Below are 14,858 nucleotides of genomic sequence, written 5' to 3'. Positions count from 1 at the left end.
GAATCCCATAGGAATGCGCCGGCGGGAGGCCTTTTCCCTCCAGCTCGCCTCTGCTTTCCTGGCGGATCTCCCGGGGTCTCCAAGCAGAGGCCGTGCGCGCGGTCCCCCACTTTCTTTCGTAGCTGCACGGGAGGCGGCGCCGAGGGAGGGGCTCGCCCGCGCGCAGGGAGACCTTCGCGGCGACCCGTGGCGGCGGCGGCGGCGGCGGCGGGCCCGTGGTATCCCTGCGCCGCTGCGTGAGAGGAAGAGGCTGAATGAGGAGCAGCGCGGGGGAAGCGGAGCGCCGGGGGAGGAGGCGGCGGGATGGAAGCAGACGCTGGTGTCGCGCGAGCCCCCGGCAGAGCGGCGCGGTAGAGAGGGCGGCGGCGGCGGCGCGCGCGGAGCCCTGACGTGCCCCTTTCTTTCTTCTCTCTCTGGAAAGCTGGGAAGCATGAGCGTGCAGACCTGCCGCTGCGGCGGCCGCCCCGGCTCCTTGCCTCCCCCTTTTCTGGCCGCCCCTCGCCGGTGAGAGAAGAGAACGCGAGAAGGGAAGATGGGGGCCGTCCTGAGGAGCCTCCTGGCCTGCAGTTTCTGTGCGCTCCTGAGAGGTGGGAAGGGGGGGCGCGAAAGTTGGTGGGATTTGGGGGGGAGGTGGCCTTGTTTTGTGTGTGACTGGGGGGAGGGGGAGGGAGGGAGGAGAAGGGGGAAGAGGAGCCAGGAGAGGCCTGGTCGTGGGGAAGGAGAGAGAGAGGGGCCCGGGAGAAGGGGCTGTGCGCTCCGCCTGGCCACAATGCAGACCCCTTCCCAGGGTTCCGGACCTTCCCTGGACAAATCGGAGCCTCAATCCGGGCTGCTTGTCTGGGTGAACCCCTGGAGCCTCATTCTGTCTCAATGACTGAGGGTCCGTGTGTCTGTTTTTGCCGGGAGTCCTCTGGGTGAAGGGTCTTTGTATGTATTTTGTTTTTTTAAATGTTTGAGCCCAAGATGCTTTAAGGTTGGTCTCCTCTCTTGAAGCCCCCACCTTTTCCGTGTCTCTTACGTGAACTTTTCGAGCCTTCTTACTATTTTTCCAGGCCTTGTTACTACTAATCATTGGCTTCCGTTGGGATATAATGATCCTGGGTGAGAACACAGTTGGAAAGTGACTCCGAGGTTATAGGTCGAGAGTTTCAGCATTGGGATTCTTCTGAGCTTGAGCCCATAATAAAATAGAAACGTTGCCCTTGTAACCCCTGGTATTCAGGACTTGCCCCTATTTTCGGAGCATGCAAGTGTACAGTTGGCAGTAAGTAGGAAAGTCATCCCTGTGTGAAGAGGAGCCTGTCCTGGGACCTAAGTTATCATTTGCTGCGCTCCCCTGGGGACTGCTTGCACTTTGGTAAATAACATGGGCTATCCTAGATAATTTACTCGGAGAATCGCATATATTCGATGGCCCTGTGGTTTTCTGAATTGGCCTGTAAAGCTGTCACATACGCTGTGACTTTTATTTTGTGACAGTTCACTAAGGTTTTTGATTGGCCCGCAAGATTTCAGCAGCTCTTCTCAAACTTAACCAGTTTTGAAGTGGTGATGAGTCTGGTGCTTTTGAGCATTTACCAGCAGAGGAGTTTAAGTATGAATTGATTGCAGTGGCTTTCTGGCTTTGGTTTTGTTAAAATTCTCGTTTGTGTTCATGGTAAATTCTTTTCAGGTATAAGACCTCTTGAGTCTGTGGAGATTTTTAACTCTTAATTTAACAAGCTAAACTTTTGTTAAGCTTCCAAAACCTGCTAAAGTTTAAAGGGCACAATAGTAACTCAGGATCTTGCACAATGAGCCCAATATGCCATTTCTGTGTGTGTATATTTGTTTTGGATGAATGTGATTGACTTTTTTTTTTTCTGGAGGAGGAGGAATTTTTTTTCTTTAGTTACTCTTCTGTAGGATTATTACGTTTGCATGTTATATCTACTTATGCTTAATAATTATGACTCACTGTAAGCATATTCCAAACTATTTTCATATGTAACCCCTTAAAGATAGTGCTCACTTAATTTTCTTGGCAGAGAATTTAATGCAGTGTTGTGTCTTTGAGAGGTTTAATAAGTGTATGTTTATTTCATTATAGTATATTCTTTGTTGAAAGGGTTTTTTGCGATAGCTGTGAGGAACGTATTTGACATAAGAATATGTCCATTTTTTAGATAGAAAGTAGAGTTAAATATGAGAGTCAGCTGATAGGTTAAAGTCTTGGGGAAATCTAAGTCCATAACCTGGGATACTTCTGGTTTCCCAGTTGTGTTTCTTGAAGGGTAAGAGTGTGATGTAAATGCCATTTGTTTATTTTAACACCAAATTTGAGCCTAGAGTTGGGTTTGTTCCTTCCTGGAGTTTCAAAAAGTTGCACTTGAAGTATTAATTTGAAGTATGGTGTTATGTAACAAGACTTAAAGAGTTAATAGTTTAAACTGCCTCATCTTTCATAGCAAAGTTTGCATAAGTAGACCTCTCATTTTAAATGTAGCATACTAATGGTTTAAGGTGGTCTTTGAATTTAACAGTACCTGACTGAGTACATATTATTTGAACTAAAATGGTATTTTGATGTGAAAGATTTTTATTCATATTTTAGGTTCTTTTCATTCCTCGATAATGTCATTCTCTGTTATAATAGTGGCAGTAGTTAATCTTGGACCCTTAAAGAGAAAAATGTGATTAATTTGTTCCATTAAAATAATTTTTTTTCCCACAGAGTTGTTGTTAACATTGAGAAGTTAACATTGGGATGATGGGGTGATGAGAGGCTTTGGAAGACCTTTTGTCCTGTATTGCTATTAAATCAATATCTGAAGGCCAAGGAATAATGCTGTCATCATCTGGGCTGCATCCCTCTCCCTACCATGGGAGGACAAAGTGTAATGGAAAGATTTGGGCATTTTGACACTAAAATCTTGGGTTCAAAGTTTGTGCTTCTCTACTTAATAGCTTTGTGATTCTGGTCTAGTCAGTTTCTCTGGGCCTCAGTTTCTTTACCTGTAAAATGTAGGTAGTAATATTGATCTGATTTGCATGTTTAACGGGCATATTAAATGAAATGATGAATATCAGTGATTTGCTAATGTTATTTTTGTTGTAATTTTTTATTGTGGACATATTTTCAAATGCTAGGAATTTGATATTTAATTTGTATAAGATTTACAAATTCTAACAGGTAGAAGAGATCTTGATCATTCTGGTCTAACAGCTTCATTTGCAAGTGGGGATATTCAGATTCAGAGAGATTATGATTTGATCAAGCTCCTACAGCTCATTAATGGTAGAGGGATACTAGGGATTTATTGGTAGGAATTTATTAATGGTAGGGATTTATTGTTCATTCTTTTAGCAAATATGTTTGGAATACCTATTGTATATCAAGCTTTGATATTATAGTGGTGAGCAAAATAGGCATGTCCCTAACAATCTGGGTTGTCTTCCTTACTATTCTTTTAGTTCCATCCAGGTACTGATTAGAAAAGATTATATCTCTGATTTTCTAGAGGAAATATTTTTATAAGAATATGAATTTTGGCATACGATTATGTGTATAATCTGCAAATACTTTGTCTCAGCTTGAGGAGGTTTTGTTGTTTCATAAACATTTTTTGCTAGTTTTCAAAAAAGTATATTAGTTTTGGTGGGATGGTGGAAAGTACTGTACAGACAAGCCACTAGTGTTTTCCATCTTATGTTTTGTAGAAGTGGTCTTTGGAAAGGCTTTTTCTTTAATATCAAATAGAATCTCTAGGAGGTAGAATGAATTTTGAAGTGGGAATCAGGAAAATTAGATTCTGATTCTGAGTTTGCCATTAGCTATCTGTGCTGTGACCTTGGATAAGTCACTTAATCTCTGTACACCTTATTTGCGTGAGGATGAAGAATCCCTTTGGAGATGCATAATTCACATTAACATGTTAAGGGCTCTGAGAGAACGTGAAGTAGACCAATTTTAATTTTGTTTAACTCACCGTTTCCCAAACTTGGTATTTTTTCCATAAATCCTTTTAACATTCTGCTAAACCTTTGATCCAAGCAACACGCTTGGGGAGAACTGGACTGAATGACCCGTTGAGCATGAGGTTGATTAGTGGGATTGGTGTTTGATGATAATTTCACGCAGTTGAATTTGCTACTTTCATTCCTACTTACTTACTTAGCTTTAGGTTTGCTCGTTTGGCTAGGGAATAATTTGGTTGTTATGTGTAAGGTTTCAGCTCATTGTTATCATGAGGCCTAACTAATTTCCCATGGTTTGGTTTCTCAGAGACTTTTTTGTTTTGCTTTAATTGGAGGTTTTTCCATTTGCTGAACTGAAGTATTCTTCCATACAGTTGTATGTGCTTTGGCTATGAGAAATGACTGTCTTTTCTTTTTTTTTTAAAGATTTTATTTATTTATTCGACAGGGATAGAGACAGCCAGCGAGAGAGGGAACACAAGCAGGGGGAGTGGAGAGGAAGAAGCAGGCTCATGGCGGAGGAGCCTGATGGAGGAGCCTGAGGGGGGGCTCCATCCCATAATGCTGGGATCACGCCCTGAGCCGAAGGCAGACGCTTAACCGCTGTGCCACCCAGGCGCCCCAGAAATGACTGTCTTTTTTGAATATCAAAGATGTGTGGAGGGTATGTGTGCTTTAGCTATCAGAAATAACTGTCTTTTTTGAGTATCAAAGAAGATTGTGTGGAGGGTATATAAATGTGAGCTTAAAATTTAAACATTTCGGAAAAACAAGTAACACAGTAACCTGTTTCGGTCATGGGTAAATTTTCTTGAGAAGATTCAATCTCATCATGGAAGTTTCATTACAAGTTTATATTCAAGGAAGATTATAAAGTGGGGCACTATAACAGGAAGGTATGGTTTTTATTGATAAACCAAGTTCAGATCTTCTATTACATTATGTAATCTTGGACAAATTACTTAGCTTTAGTGTCCTCTTCTGTTATATAGGGATAATACCTTACAGGATTTTTATGAGAACTGATGGGAGATAATATTTGCAAAGGGAGAGTATAGTGTATAGTCAGTAGTAGACCCTGAATAAATGGCTGCTGATAGTAAGATGGCTAAGTTAAAAGAAATATTAATGCTCAGGAAAGATTAGTAAAACATTTAAGTGTCAAGCACTGTTACAGGGAGTCAATAGTTTTAGGCCAGTGGTTTTTGAACTTTTTTGACTCTTCTGCAACCAAAGTGAAAGCTCCACGAAATACTTTCACTTCTGATATATTTTTTTAAGTTTTTGTTTTTTAAAGGTAATCTTTACCCCCAACGTGGGGCTCAAACTCACGATCCAGAGATCAAGAGTCACATGCTCCATCATCTGAGCCAGCTAGGCACCCCACTTCTGATATATTGTTTTATTTTATATAACTAAAATGGCTACTATATAAAATTTATTTTACCTTAAAGGATTGCAGCCTTAACACTGTTTTAGGTGAGTATTATAAATAAGCTAGAGGATAAATAGTACAGTTGATTGTGATACTTAAGAGTTAAGTGTGGGCAAAATAATTTTCTCAAAACATTGTTTAATTGAGAAAAATTTTTATTGTATTATTTCATTACAACAGTTAAAATTATTCAGTTGATAGACTTTTCCCTGCAGGATGGGTAAATGTTATACTGAATTCCCCGGGGGTGCCTGGGTGGTGCAGTCGTTAAGCGTTAAGCGTCTGCCTTCGGCTCAGGGCCTGATCCCGGCGTTCTGGGATCAAGCCCCACATCAGGCTCCTCTGCTGGAAGCCCGCTTCTTCCTCTCCCACTCCCCCTGCTTGTGTTCCCTCTCTCGCTGGCTGTCTCTATCTCTCTATCTCTGTCAAATAAATAAATAAAATCTTTAAAAAAAATGATGGGGCGCCTGGGTAGCGCAGTCGTTAAGCGTCTGCCTTCGGCTCAGGGCGTGATGCCGGCGTTCCGGGATCGAATCCCACATCGGGCTCCTAGGCTGGGAGCCTGCTTCTTCCTCTCCCTCTCCCCTGCTGTGTTCCCTCTCTCACTGGCTGTCTGGGTCACATAAATAAATAAAATCTTTAAAAAAAAAAGTTATACTGAATTCCTGCATTGCATGTTTAACTCTTTGTATGAGAGTTTTTATGTATATTCTGTAAAATGAGCTGTCTTAATGAATAGAACACCTCCATGTGAATAACTTTGAAATAAAGTCAAATATGTAGATCAGATAACCTAAGATTTGGATATTTGCCCTTGAAATTACTAATTTAAAATATAATTCATCATAAATACAAGGAAAATAGTGTCATTTGATATTATTAGCACATGCTTGGTTTCTCAAACTTGTGTTACTTGTGGCAGTGACTATCCTCACAAACAGTTCAGGACATTCAGATGTGAGACAGGAAAATATTAAAATGTGCCTGGGCTCTATTTGGTGAAAATTATTGGTACTTCAGTGCTATGATCCTCTTAGCTGTAATGTAACTTGCTAATTTTTTTTTTATAAAAGATTTTATTTATTTGAGAGAGAGAGAGAGCACGCACACGGGGAGCAGAGGGAGAGAGGGAGAAGTATGCTCCCCGCTGAGCTGGGAGCCTGACATGGGATTTGGTTCCAGGACCCTGGGATCATGTCCTGAGCTGAAGGCAGACACTTACACGACTGAGCCACCCAGGTGCCCCATAACTTCCTAATTTTTATTTCTGTGATATCTTGCTTGGAAGGGCCGGGAGATTGGGGATGCAAAGTGAAATCATAGTTTTTGGCAAAAAAATTTATTAAGTGAATTTTTAAGTTATAAATTGACATTAGGCCTAAAGTTACTGATTACATTCTCAGTAAAAATAAAAGTGCAGAGGTGAATATGATTTGCAGCAGTCCTGTTTTTCAAGAAAGTAGTCATTCAGATAATGGAAAACTGTACCTTTATCAAATTATGTTTGTTTGGCCAGGAAGCCATTTTTCTCTGATGGCCTTGGTTAGTCATCACTTTATCACTTAGACCAAAATCCCATCAAGTACAGGATATAGGTATGAGAGTCTTTCTCATTGTTGGCCAGCTTTATTGGGAGGTGTAATTTAAGTGTATCCATGTATCCAATTTAAAGATTCTGTATTTTGCAAGTCTGAGAAAGCTACATCTGAACTTCATTAACATGAGCTCTTAGCTACACTGTTATATGGTCTTTATTTGTTAGTTTCATGATTTATGCCAGTGAAGACAACAGCTCTTTGTTAGATATAAAGTGTTTCAAGAGTAGATTTTTTTCCCTTTATATACCATCATGAACCAGAGCTTTGCATATATTAAATATTCTAAATTTTACATTTAAAGCAATATTAGAAGATGTGAATTTTTTTGACATTTATACAGTCTGTTTGGAGCTTCATTTTGTGTTTTGTCTCAAATTGTTTATTAGACATGGTATAAATTTGTAGCTACTATAATTTTTTTTTTTTTAGCACAGATGAGATAGAGAAAACTAATCAGAAATAAATCAGTGTGTTTATATCTGAGACTGAATTTGAAATGTGGATTATGTAATGTGTTTTCTGGTTTTAGGATGTAACTGTTGCATTGGTAATATAATTAGCACGCTCAAGTACTTTTTTAACCCAGTTTTTTAGAAAAACAGATATAATTCACATACCATAAAGTTCTCTGTTTTAAAGTGTCCAGTTCAGTGGGTTTTAGTATATTCACAGGGTTGTACAGCCATCACTACAGTCTAATTCCAGAACATTTTCATCACCCCAAAAAGAAATCCTGTACCCCTTAGCAGTCACTTTTCATTTCCCCTTCCCCCAGGCTTTGGTAACGACTAGTCTACTTTGCTGTCTCTATGGATTTGCCTGTTCTGAACATTTCATATAAATGAAATCATACAATATGTGGCCATTTGTATATGGCTTTCACTTAGCATAATGTTTTCAGGGTTCATGTTTATAGCACATATCAATACGTCCTTCTTTTTTATGGCTGAATAATACTCCATTGTGTGGATATATGAAGCACTTTCGAATGACTGTGGGTTTGATCATTGGTATCTTTATCTTCAGAAATTATTTCCGAAATCTCTTTTTGAAGTTATAGAAATAGACATGAAAAAAATCTTGTTTTTCTGCTGGAGAAGGACTCAGTTCAGCAGCACTTCATTTCTGTGTATTGACTACATAGAACACTGTCTCAGTTAAACTTTTTTTTACCAAATTCATATTAGATTAATAGGATAGAAGGGGTATTAACAATTACCTGGTCAAATTTTTCATTTTATAAAGTAGAAAGGTGAATGACTAACTGAAGGCTAGGTTGCTGGTACTCTAGACAGTAATTTCACATGCAGTGCTTTCTGTATGTACCTAATTTTACCTGGGCCTTACTACAGTTTTGGAAATGATACCAGTCATTTTTAATAGAGGAAAATAAATGTCAGTGTTGCTTTGGAGTTTGCAAATAGGTGGTTTGTCATAATACTGTTAAATAAAAACCAGTCTGGATTTAGATAAGGAGAGACTATTCAAAATGATTATTAAAATAGGGAGAATGCTCTGACTGAAAGATCTGCAAGTATCTCAAAATCAAACACAAACTTTTATAGAGAAGGCTAAGCAGGGCTAGCAGGAACTTTGTACGGGGGTGAGTCAAGAGGGTCGGGGTAAGCAGATTACATGATCATGTTTTCCCCCTGTGGTCAGCTGATACTTGGAATGACCTGTTAAGGGAGGAAGTTCTGCATCTACCTGCTTAAACTTAGGGCAAGCCAAAGTTTAGGGGCTTGTGGGAAACGAGAAGAGTCTTACTAAGTTTGGTCAAGCCACATCAGTGGATAAGTAATGAACGATCGTGAGCACTTGGTCACAAGTTTTGTTTAAAACAAAATTTTTCACTGTTAGGGGTATGTTTTCGTCAGTTGAGGCTTACAGCTTTTTGCTGTAACAAAAATAGTATAGACTGGATGGCTTATAAACAACAGAAATTTATTTCTCACAGTTCTGGAGGCTGGAAGCCCAAGATGAAGGTGCCAGCATAGACAGTTTCTGGTGAGGATCCTCTCTGGGTGGCAGACTACTGACCTCTCTCTGTATCCTCACAGGGTGGATAGCAAGAGAGAGGAAATAAGCTCTTGGCTCTTAAAAGGGTACTAATCCCATTTGTGAGGACTCTACCATCATGCTCCCACCCCCCCCCTTTTTTTAAGGTGTTATTTATTTATTTGACAGACACAGCGAGAGAGCGAACACAAGCAGGGGGAGTGGGAGAGGAAGAAGCAGGCTCCCAGTAAAGCAGGGAGCCTGATGTGGGGCTCGATCCCATAACGCTAGGATCACGCCCTGAGCCGAAGGCAGATGCTTAAGGACTGAGCCACCTAGGTGCCCTTCCCACCCCCCCTTTTTTCCCACCCTCATGACCTCATGTAAGGAGGGCTAATTACTCCCCAAAGGCCTTACCTCCTAATACTGTCACATAGTGGGGGTAGGGTTTCAACATAAGAATTTTGGGGAACACAAACATTCAGTCCCTAACAGGGTAGAATAAGAGTCATTGTGAAGTTGATATCATTAGATATGACCCGATTATTTATGTAGGTGTAGGCTTTGTGAGTTGCCTTGCTGAATATTTTTATAAGGAATCTTGGATTGGACTTGAAAAAATTATTTATTATTGAAGTATAATTGACATGCCATGTTATCTTAGTTTCAGGTGTACACCAAATAGTGATTTGACAATTCTGTCATGATAAATGTAGTCATCCTCTGTCACTGTACAGTGTTACTACAATATTATTGGCTATTTTCCCTGTGCTGTACTTTTATCACCTCTATGACTTATTTATTTTATAAGTGGGAGTTTGTATCTTTTAATCTCCTTCATTTTTTCCCGTCCCCTCACCCACCTTCCCTTTGGCAACCACCAACTTGTTCTTTGTATTTAATAGTCTGGTTTTTTAAATTTATTTTTTAGATTCCACATATAAGTAAAATCATACGGTATGTGTCTTTGCCTGACTTCTTTCATTTAGTGTAATACCCTCTAGGTCCATCTATGTTGTCAAAGATAGCAAGATTTCATTCTTTTTTATGGTAGAGTAATAGTCCATTTTGTGTGTGTGTGCGTGCGTGCATGCATGCCACATCTTCATCCATTGAGGGTTACTTGGGTTGCTTCCATATTTTGGCTATTGTAAATTATGCTGCAGTAAACATAAGGGTGCATATATCTTTTCGCATTAATGCTTTTGTTTTCATATGGTATTTTTATTTTTAATTTTTTGGGGAACCTCCACGCTATTTTCCACAATGGTTGCACCAGTTTACATTCCCACAAATAGTGCATGATGTTCTTTTTTTCCCACATCTTTGCCAACACTTGTTGTTTCTTGTCTTTTTAATACTAATCATTTTGACTGGTACGAGGTGATACCTCATTGTGGTTTTGATTTGCATTTCTCTGATGATTAATGATGTTGAGCATTGTTTCATGTGTCTCTTGGCCATCCGTATGTCTTCTTTGGAAAAATGTCTCTTCAGGTCCTCTGCTCATTTTTAAATCAAAATTTTTTTTTGGTATTGAATTGTATAAGTTTGTTATATATTTTGGATATTAATCCCTCATCAGATAAGTGATTTGCAAATATCTTCTCCCATTCAGTAGGTTGCCTTTTTGTTTTGTTGATGTTTCCTTTGCTGTGCAAAAGCACTTTATTTTGGTGTAGTCTCAATAGTTTATTTTGGATTTCACATTTTTTTTAAAGGTTTATTTATTTATTTGAGAAAGAAAAAGAGTTCCCCTCCTTCCTTGAGAGAAACCCAAGCAGACTTCATACTGAGCAAGGAGCCCACACAGTGCTTGATCTCATGACCCTGACATCACAACCTAAGCCAAAACCAAGAGTTGGATGCTTAACTGACTGCACCTCCCAGGTGCCCCTGGATTTCACTTTTAAAAAAACCTCTTGAAGCCAAGGAAGCCAAGTCAAGAATTCATTATCAGGTTTCACTTGTAGTACCTATAGATTCTGGTGAATTCTTGAAGTTCTCAGACATATCCTAGAGTTCCTGGGCCTGCCTGGAAGTGATCTTGCTTACTTCACCTGTGAGGCTGGGAACTCCTGGCCAGGTACCAGTCTAGTTTTCCTAAGAGAACTGTGAGCGCTGGCTTCATGAAGTCAGCCATAGCTCCTTAAAACTGTCTGGTCATATTTAATTAAATGAGCACTGCTTTCAAATATGGCATTCCAGTCAAAGCCTCGGTTGCATAACCAATGTTTCCACCTAAGGGACAGACTCTTATTGAACCTGTGCAAATACTTATATTGCTGTGAAAATAAGAATACACAGTAAAAGTTTTTGAATGATGGAAGAGTCAGGCAGGGAGAAAAAAATGTTTTATTTCTGTTTACAAAAGCATAGTATGCTTTAAATCATTAACAAGTTACAGATAATGTAAAAGAAAAAAGAAAAGTGTTCTTTATATCCAGAAAATGGAACATCAAAGCATCACATTATCTTAAATAAAACTTGTAATCATCCTTCATCAGTTTATTCTGTCCTGTTAATTCTCATTCTGCTAGATCTTGGGTTAGTAGTCTTACAAATCTATCTGCTTCTCCATTAGCTTCTTGGAAATCCTGACTTAGTTCACTGGTATAGTCTCAAAGTTCTTTAAGTGATGCCATGGGAAGCCCAAGAGTACCGGTATAGTCCTTTTTCAGCAGTCCTTTTTTTGTTGAAGATGAGCACTGTAGCTTATAGCTGATTTGCAAGCACTTTCAGAGAAGCATCAGAATAAAAAAAAAAAAACTTATCTGTAGATGACAAAAGACTTAAAATGGTGGTGATTAACTTACTCTTGATGTAAATTAATTGGTTAATTAATTAATTTTTATTTTATTTTAATTTATTTTTTTTAAGATTTTTATGTATTTATTTGACAGAGAGAGAGAGACAGCCAGTGAGAGAGGGAACACACGCGGGGAGGGGGGGGTTGGGAGAGGAAGAAGCAGGCTCCCAGTGGAGCAGGGAGCCCAATGTGGGGCTCGATCCCAGAACCCTGGGATCATGCCCTGAGCCGAAGGCAGAGGATTGACAACTGAGCCACCCAGGCGCCCCAATTAATTAATTTTTAAATGAAGTAATTTCCATGCCCAGTGTGGGGATCAAACTCATGACCCTTAGATCAAGAGTCACCTGCTTTACAAACTGAGCCAGCCAGGTGCCCCACTACTGATTATTTTAAAAGTGAAAGATCTGATGAGAGTTTGTTATAAAATATAATGCAAATGATGAGGAAATTTGGTTATTTTGTGGCATGCAAACCAAAGTCTGGTCAATTCAAAAAAGTTTTAGATAAAATATCTATAAGCATAATAATTAACCTTATTTTAAAGAAGAGTGGATATTACATCTAATTTATGTGTATAAAATATATAATAATCCTGAGCCACATGTTCCATCAAACATACAGTTAGAGCACATCAAGAATATATCAAGATTAGGAAGGGGTGGTGGTGGAACAGGGTGGGAAGGGAACCAAAAACAACAAAAAGAATATATCAAGATTATTAAGTAAAAAATTTTAGTAAGTCTGGAATAAGTCCTAAACATTTGTATGATAAAATTCCATAAGTAAGTGATGAGAATTCTGATTGAGAAAGAATATAGTGTATTGAGATATACTGTATATGACCAAGTTAACATAAAAAAATACACATAACTGAAATTTTCACTGATGATACAACAATATTGTTATCTAATATTAGGCAAAGCAGCCCCAGGACTCCTGATAAATAGAAACATATCATGGATGGTGAGAGTATTGATCAATATCTAGATTTCATGTAACTTCTGAGATAATAATATTTTATTCATATAGATTTAACCTAGGGAGGGTAAGCATCACTTCTGATTTTGACAGTGCTTTCCATGCAAATCATAACATTGATCAAGTAAACCTAATTATTATTATTATTATTTTTAAAGATTTTATTTATTTATTTGAGAGAGAGCACAAGTGGGGGGAGAGGGAGAAGCAGACTCCCCATTGAACAGGGAGCCCCATGCGGGGTTCAGTCTCAGGACCCTGGGATCATGACCTGAGCTGAAGGCAGACGTTTAACCAATTGAGCCACCCAGGCACCCCAATCTAATTATTTTTAATACCTCTCTTTATAAGGTGAAAGAAGAAATTCTTTTTGAATTCCGAGGAACCCTTTGGGAAATTTCAGAGATAATCATAGGGGCAAAATATATCATTTAGGATTTGATTTTGAAAAGGCAGAATGTCAGAAGTTGTAAGGAGATTTAGAGATTTGAACATTTGGTTAAATAGGATCATGGGTCAGTGAGAAGAAGTACTTGACTACCTATTTTACCAAAGCGTCAAAAAATTTTATTTAAAGTAAACATAGGAAGGCACACGATGAACCATTGCTCTTTCAAAAGTGAGAAGACTTTTTTTTTTTTAAATAATCAAGCTATGATAAAGTCAATTTCGAGCATAGGAAATTCTTTTTTTTTTTTATTTTAAGATTTTTTATTTATTTATGTGACAGAGAGACAGCCAGCGAGAGAGGGAACACAGCAGGGGGAGTGGGAGAGGAAGAAGCAGGCTCATAGCGGAGGAGCCTGATGTGGGACTCGATCCAGGTACGCTGGGATCACGCTGTGAGCCGAAGGCAGACGCTTTAACGACTGCGCTACCCAGGCGCCCCCAAGCATAGGAAATTCTGATAAGACACAGAGTTTTTGCCTTTTAGGGAGATTACTCAGAAGGCAAAGAAAAACTTTTTATAACCTTTACTCATTTAAGATTTATTTATTTATTTTAGAGAGAGCACAAGTGGAAGAGGGAGAGAGAATCTCAAGCAGACTCCACATGGAGCCTGGTGTGAGACTCCATCTCAAAACCCTGAGATCATGACCTGAGCCAAAACCAGGAGCGGACACTTAACTGACTGCACCACCCAGGTGCCCCTTATAACCTCTTAATATTAAGAGCAGACCAATGACTCAAGGAAGTTCTGTCATTTTAATAGAAGATCGAATTTTTGTTTTGTGCAAGTAACAATATTTGATACTATAGCACTTTTCAAAACTGTCACAAGATAAATGCATCAGCTCTTAGCTTTGACCACAACAAAAAAATTTCTTTTTCATAAACTTTTTATAATGTTTTATATCCATTCAGGTTTTGTCCTGCATCTTGCTCTTTCTATTCTGAAGCAATAGCCATTTTACTTTGGGATGATTTTCTTTTTCTTAATAAAAACACATTCTGCATACCCCTATACAGAGTTGTTCTTTTCTGTCATCATTCTCCTAGTAGAGTCTCATTTAAATATAAAATTATGACATATAAATTACTGCTATTTTACAGAGAAAATGGAATTGCATAACTGTGAACTGTCATGCACCATCATTTTCCCGTAGACTGACAGAGCTTATGAATATACCTCTTATAACTTTTTATAGCTGTACACTTCTCAATATGGCAAAAAATGAATATGCCTACAAATAAACTCAAATATGTATAGCTGGTTGGTACCATAAAAGTAAGAGGAAAAAAACTGTATAAACTTGAAATGCTTATGCTTTATTGTTATGTCTTAATTAGAAATGACTTTGGTATTTAATAAATATCCATGAATTAATTTACCATAATTCTTAGGCTTTTTTTTTTTTTAAAGATTTTATTTATTTGAGAGAGCATGCACAAGTGGAGGGGAGAGGCAGAGGGAGAGGGAGAGGGAGAAGCAGGCTCCCCAGTGAACAGGGAGCCTGATGTGGGGCTCGGTCCCAGGGTCTGGGATCATGACCTGAGCTAAAGGCAGACACTTAACTGACTGAGCCACATAGGCACCCCAGTTCTTAGGTTTTAAGTAACTAAAAGATTTTGGAAACTA

The 14,858-nt window shown here is 38.9% G+C and overlaps 1 protein-coding gene across 2 annotated transcripts in view; it reads left to right on the top strand.

Annotated features, from left to right (window-relative positions):
- The first annotated feature begins 377 nt into the window (after positions 1 to 377).
- Positions 378 to 14,858, top strand: part of LRP6 (LDL receptor related protein 6) — a 197,896-nt gene continuing 183,415 nt past the window's right edge. Inside the window, exon 1 of one of the 2 annotated variants that reach the window (XM_040642168.1) lies at positions 378 to 587. In XM_040642168.1, coding sequence (XP_040498102.1) covers positions 533 to 587 — 55 coding nt within the window. In that variant the 5' untranslated portion in view covers positions 378 to 532. The remainder of the gene's footprint in view (positions 588 to 14,858) is intronic. The other variant, XM_040642167.1, reaches the window with a different exon arrangement.

This window comes from Ursus maritimus, unplaced genomic scaffold (genome assembly GCF_017311325.1).
Source record: "Ursus maritimus isolate PB19 unplaced genomic scaffold, ASM1731132v1 scaffold_26, whole genome shotgun sequence".
Classification (NCBI taxonomy): Eukaryota; Metazoa; Chordata; class Mammalia; order Carnivora; family Ursidae; genus Ursus; species Ursus maritimus.
This window is presented reverse-complemented; position numbering and strand designations above follow the sequence as displayed.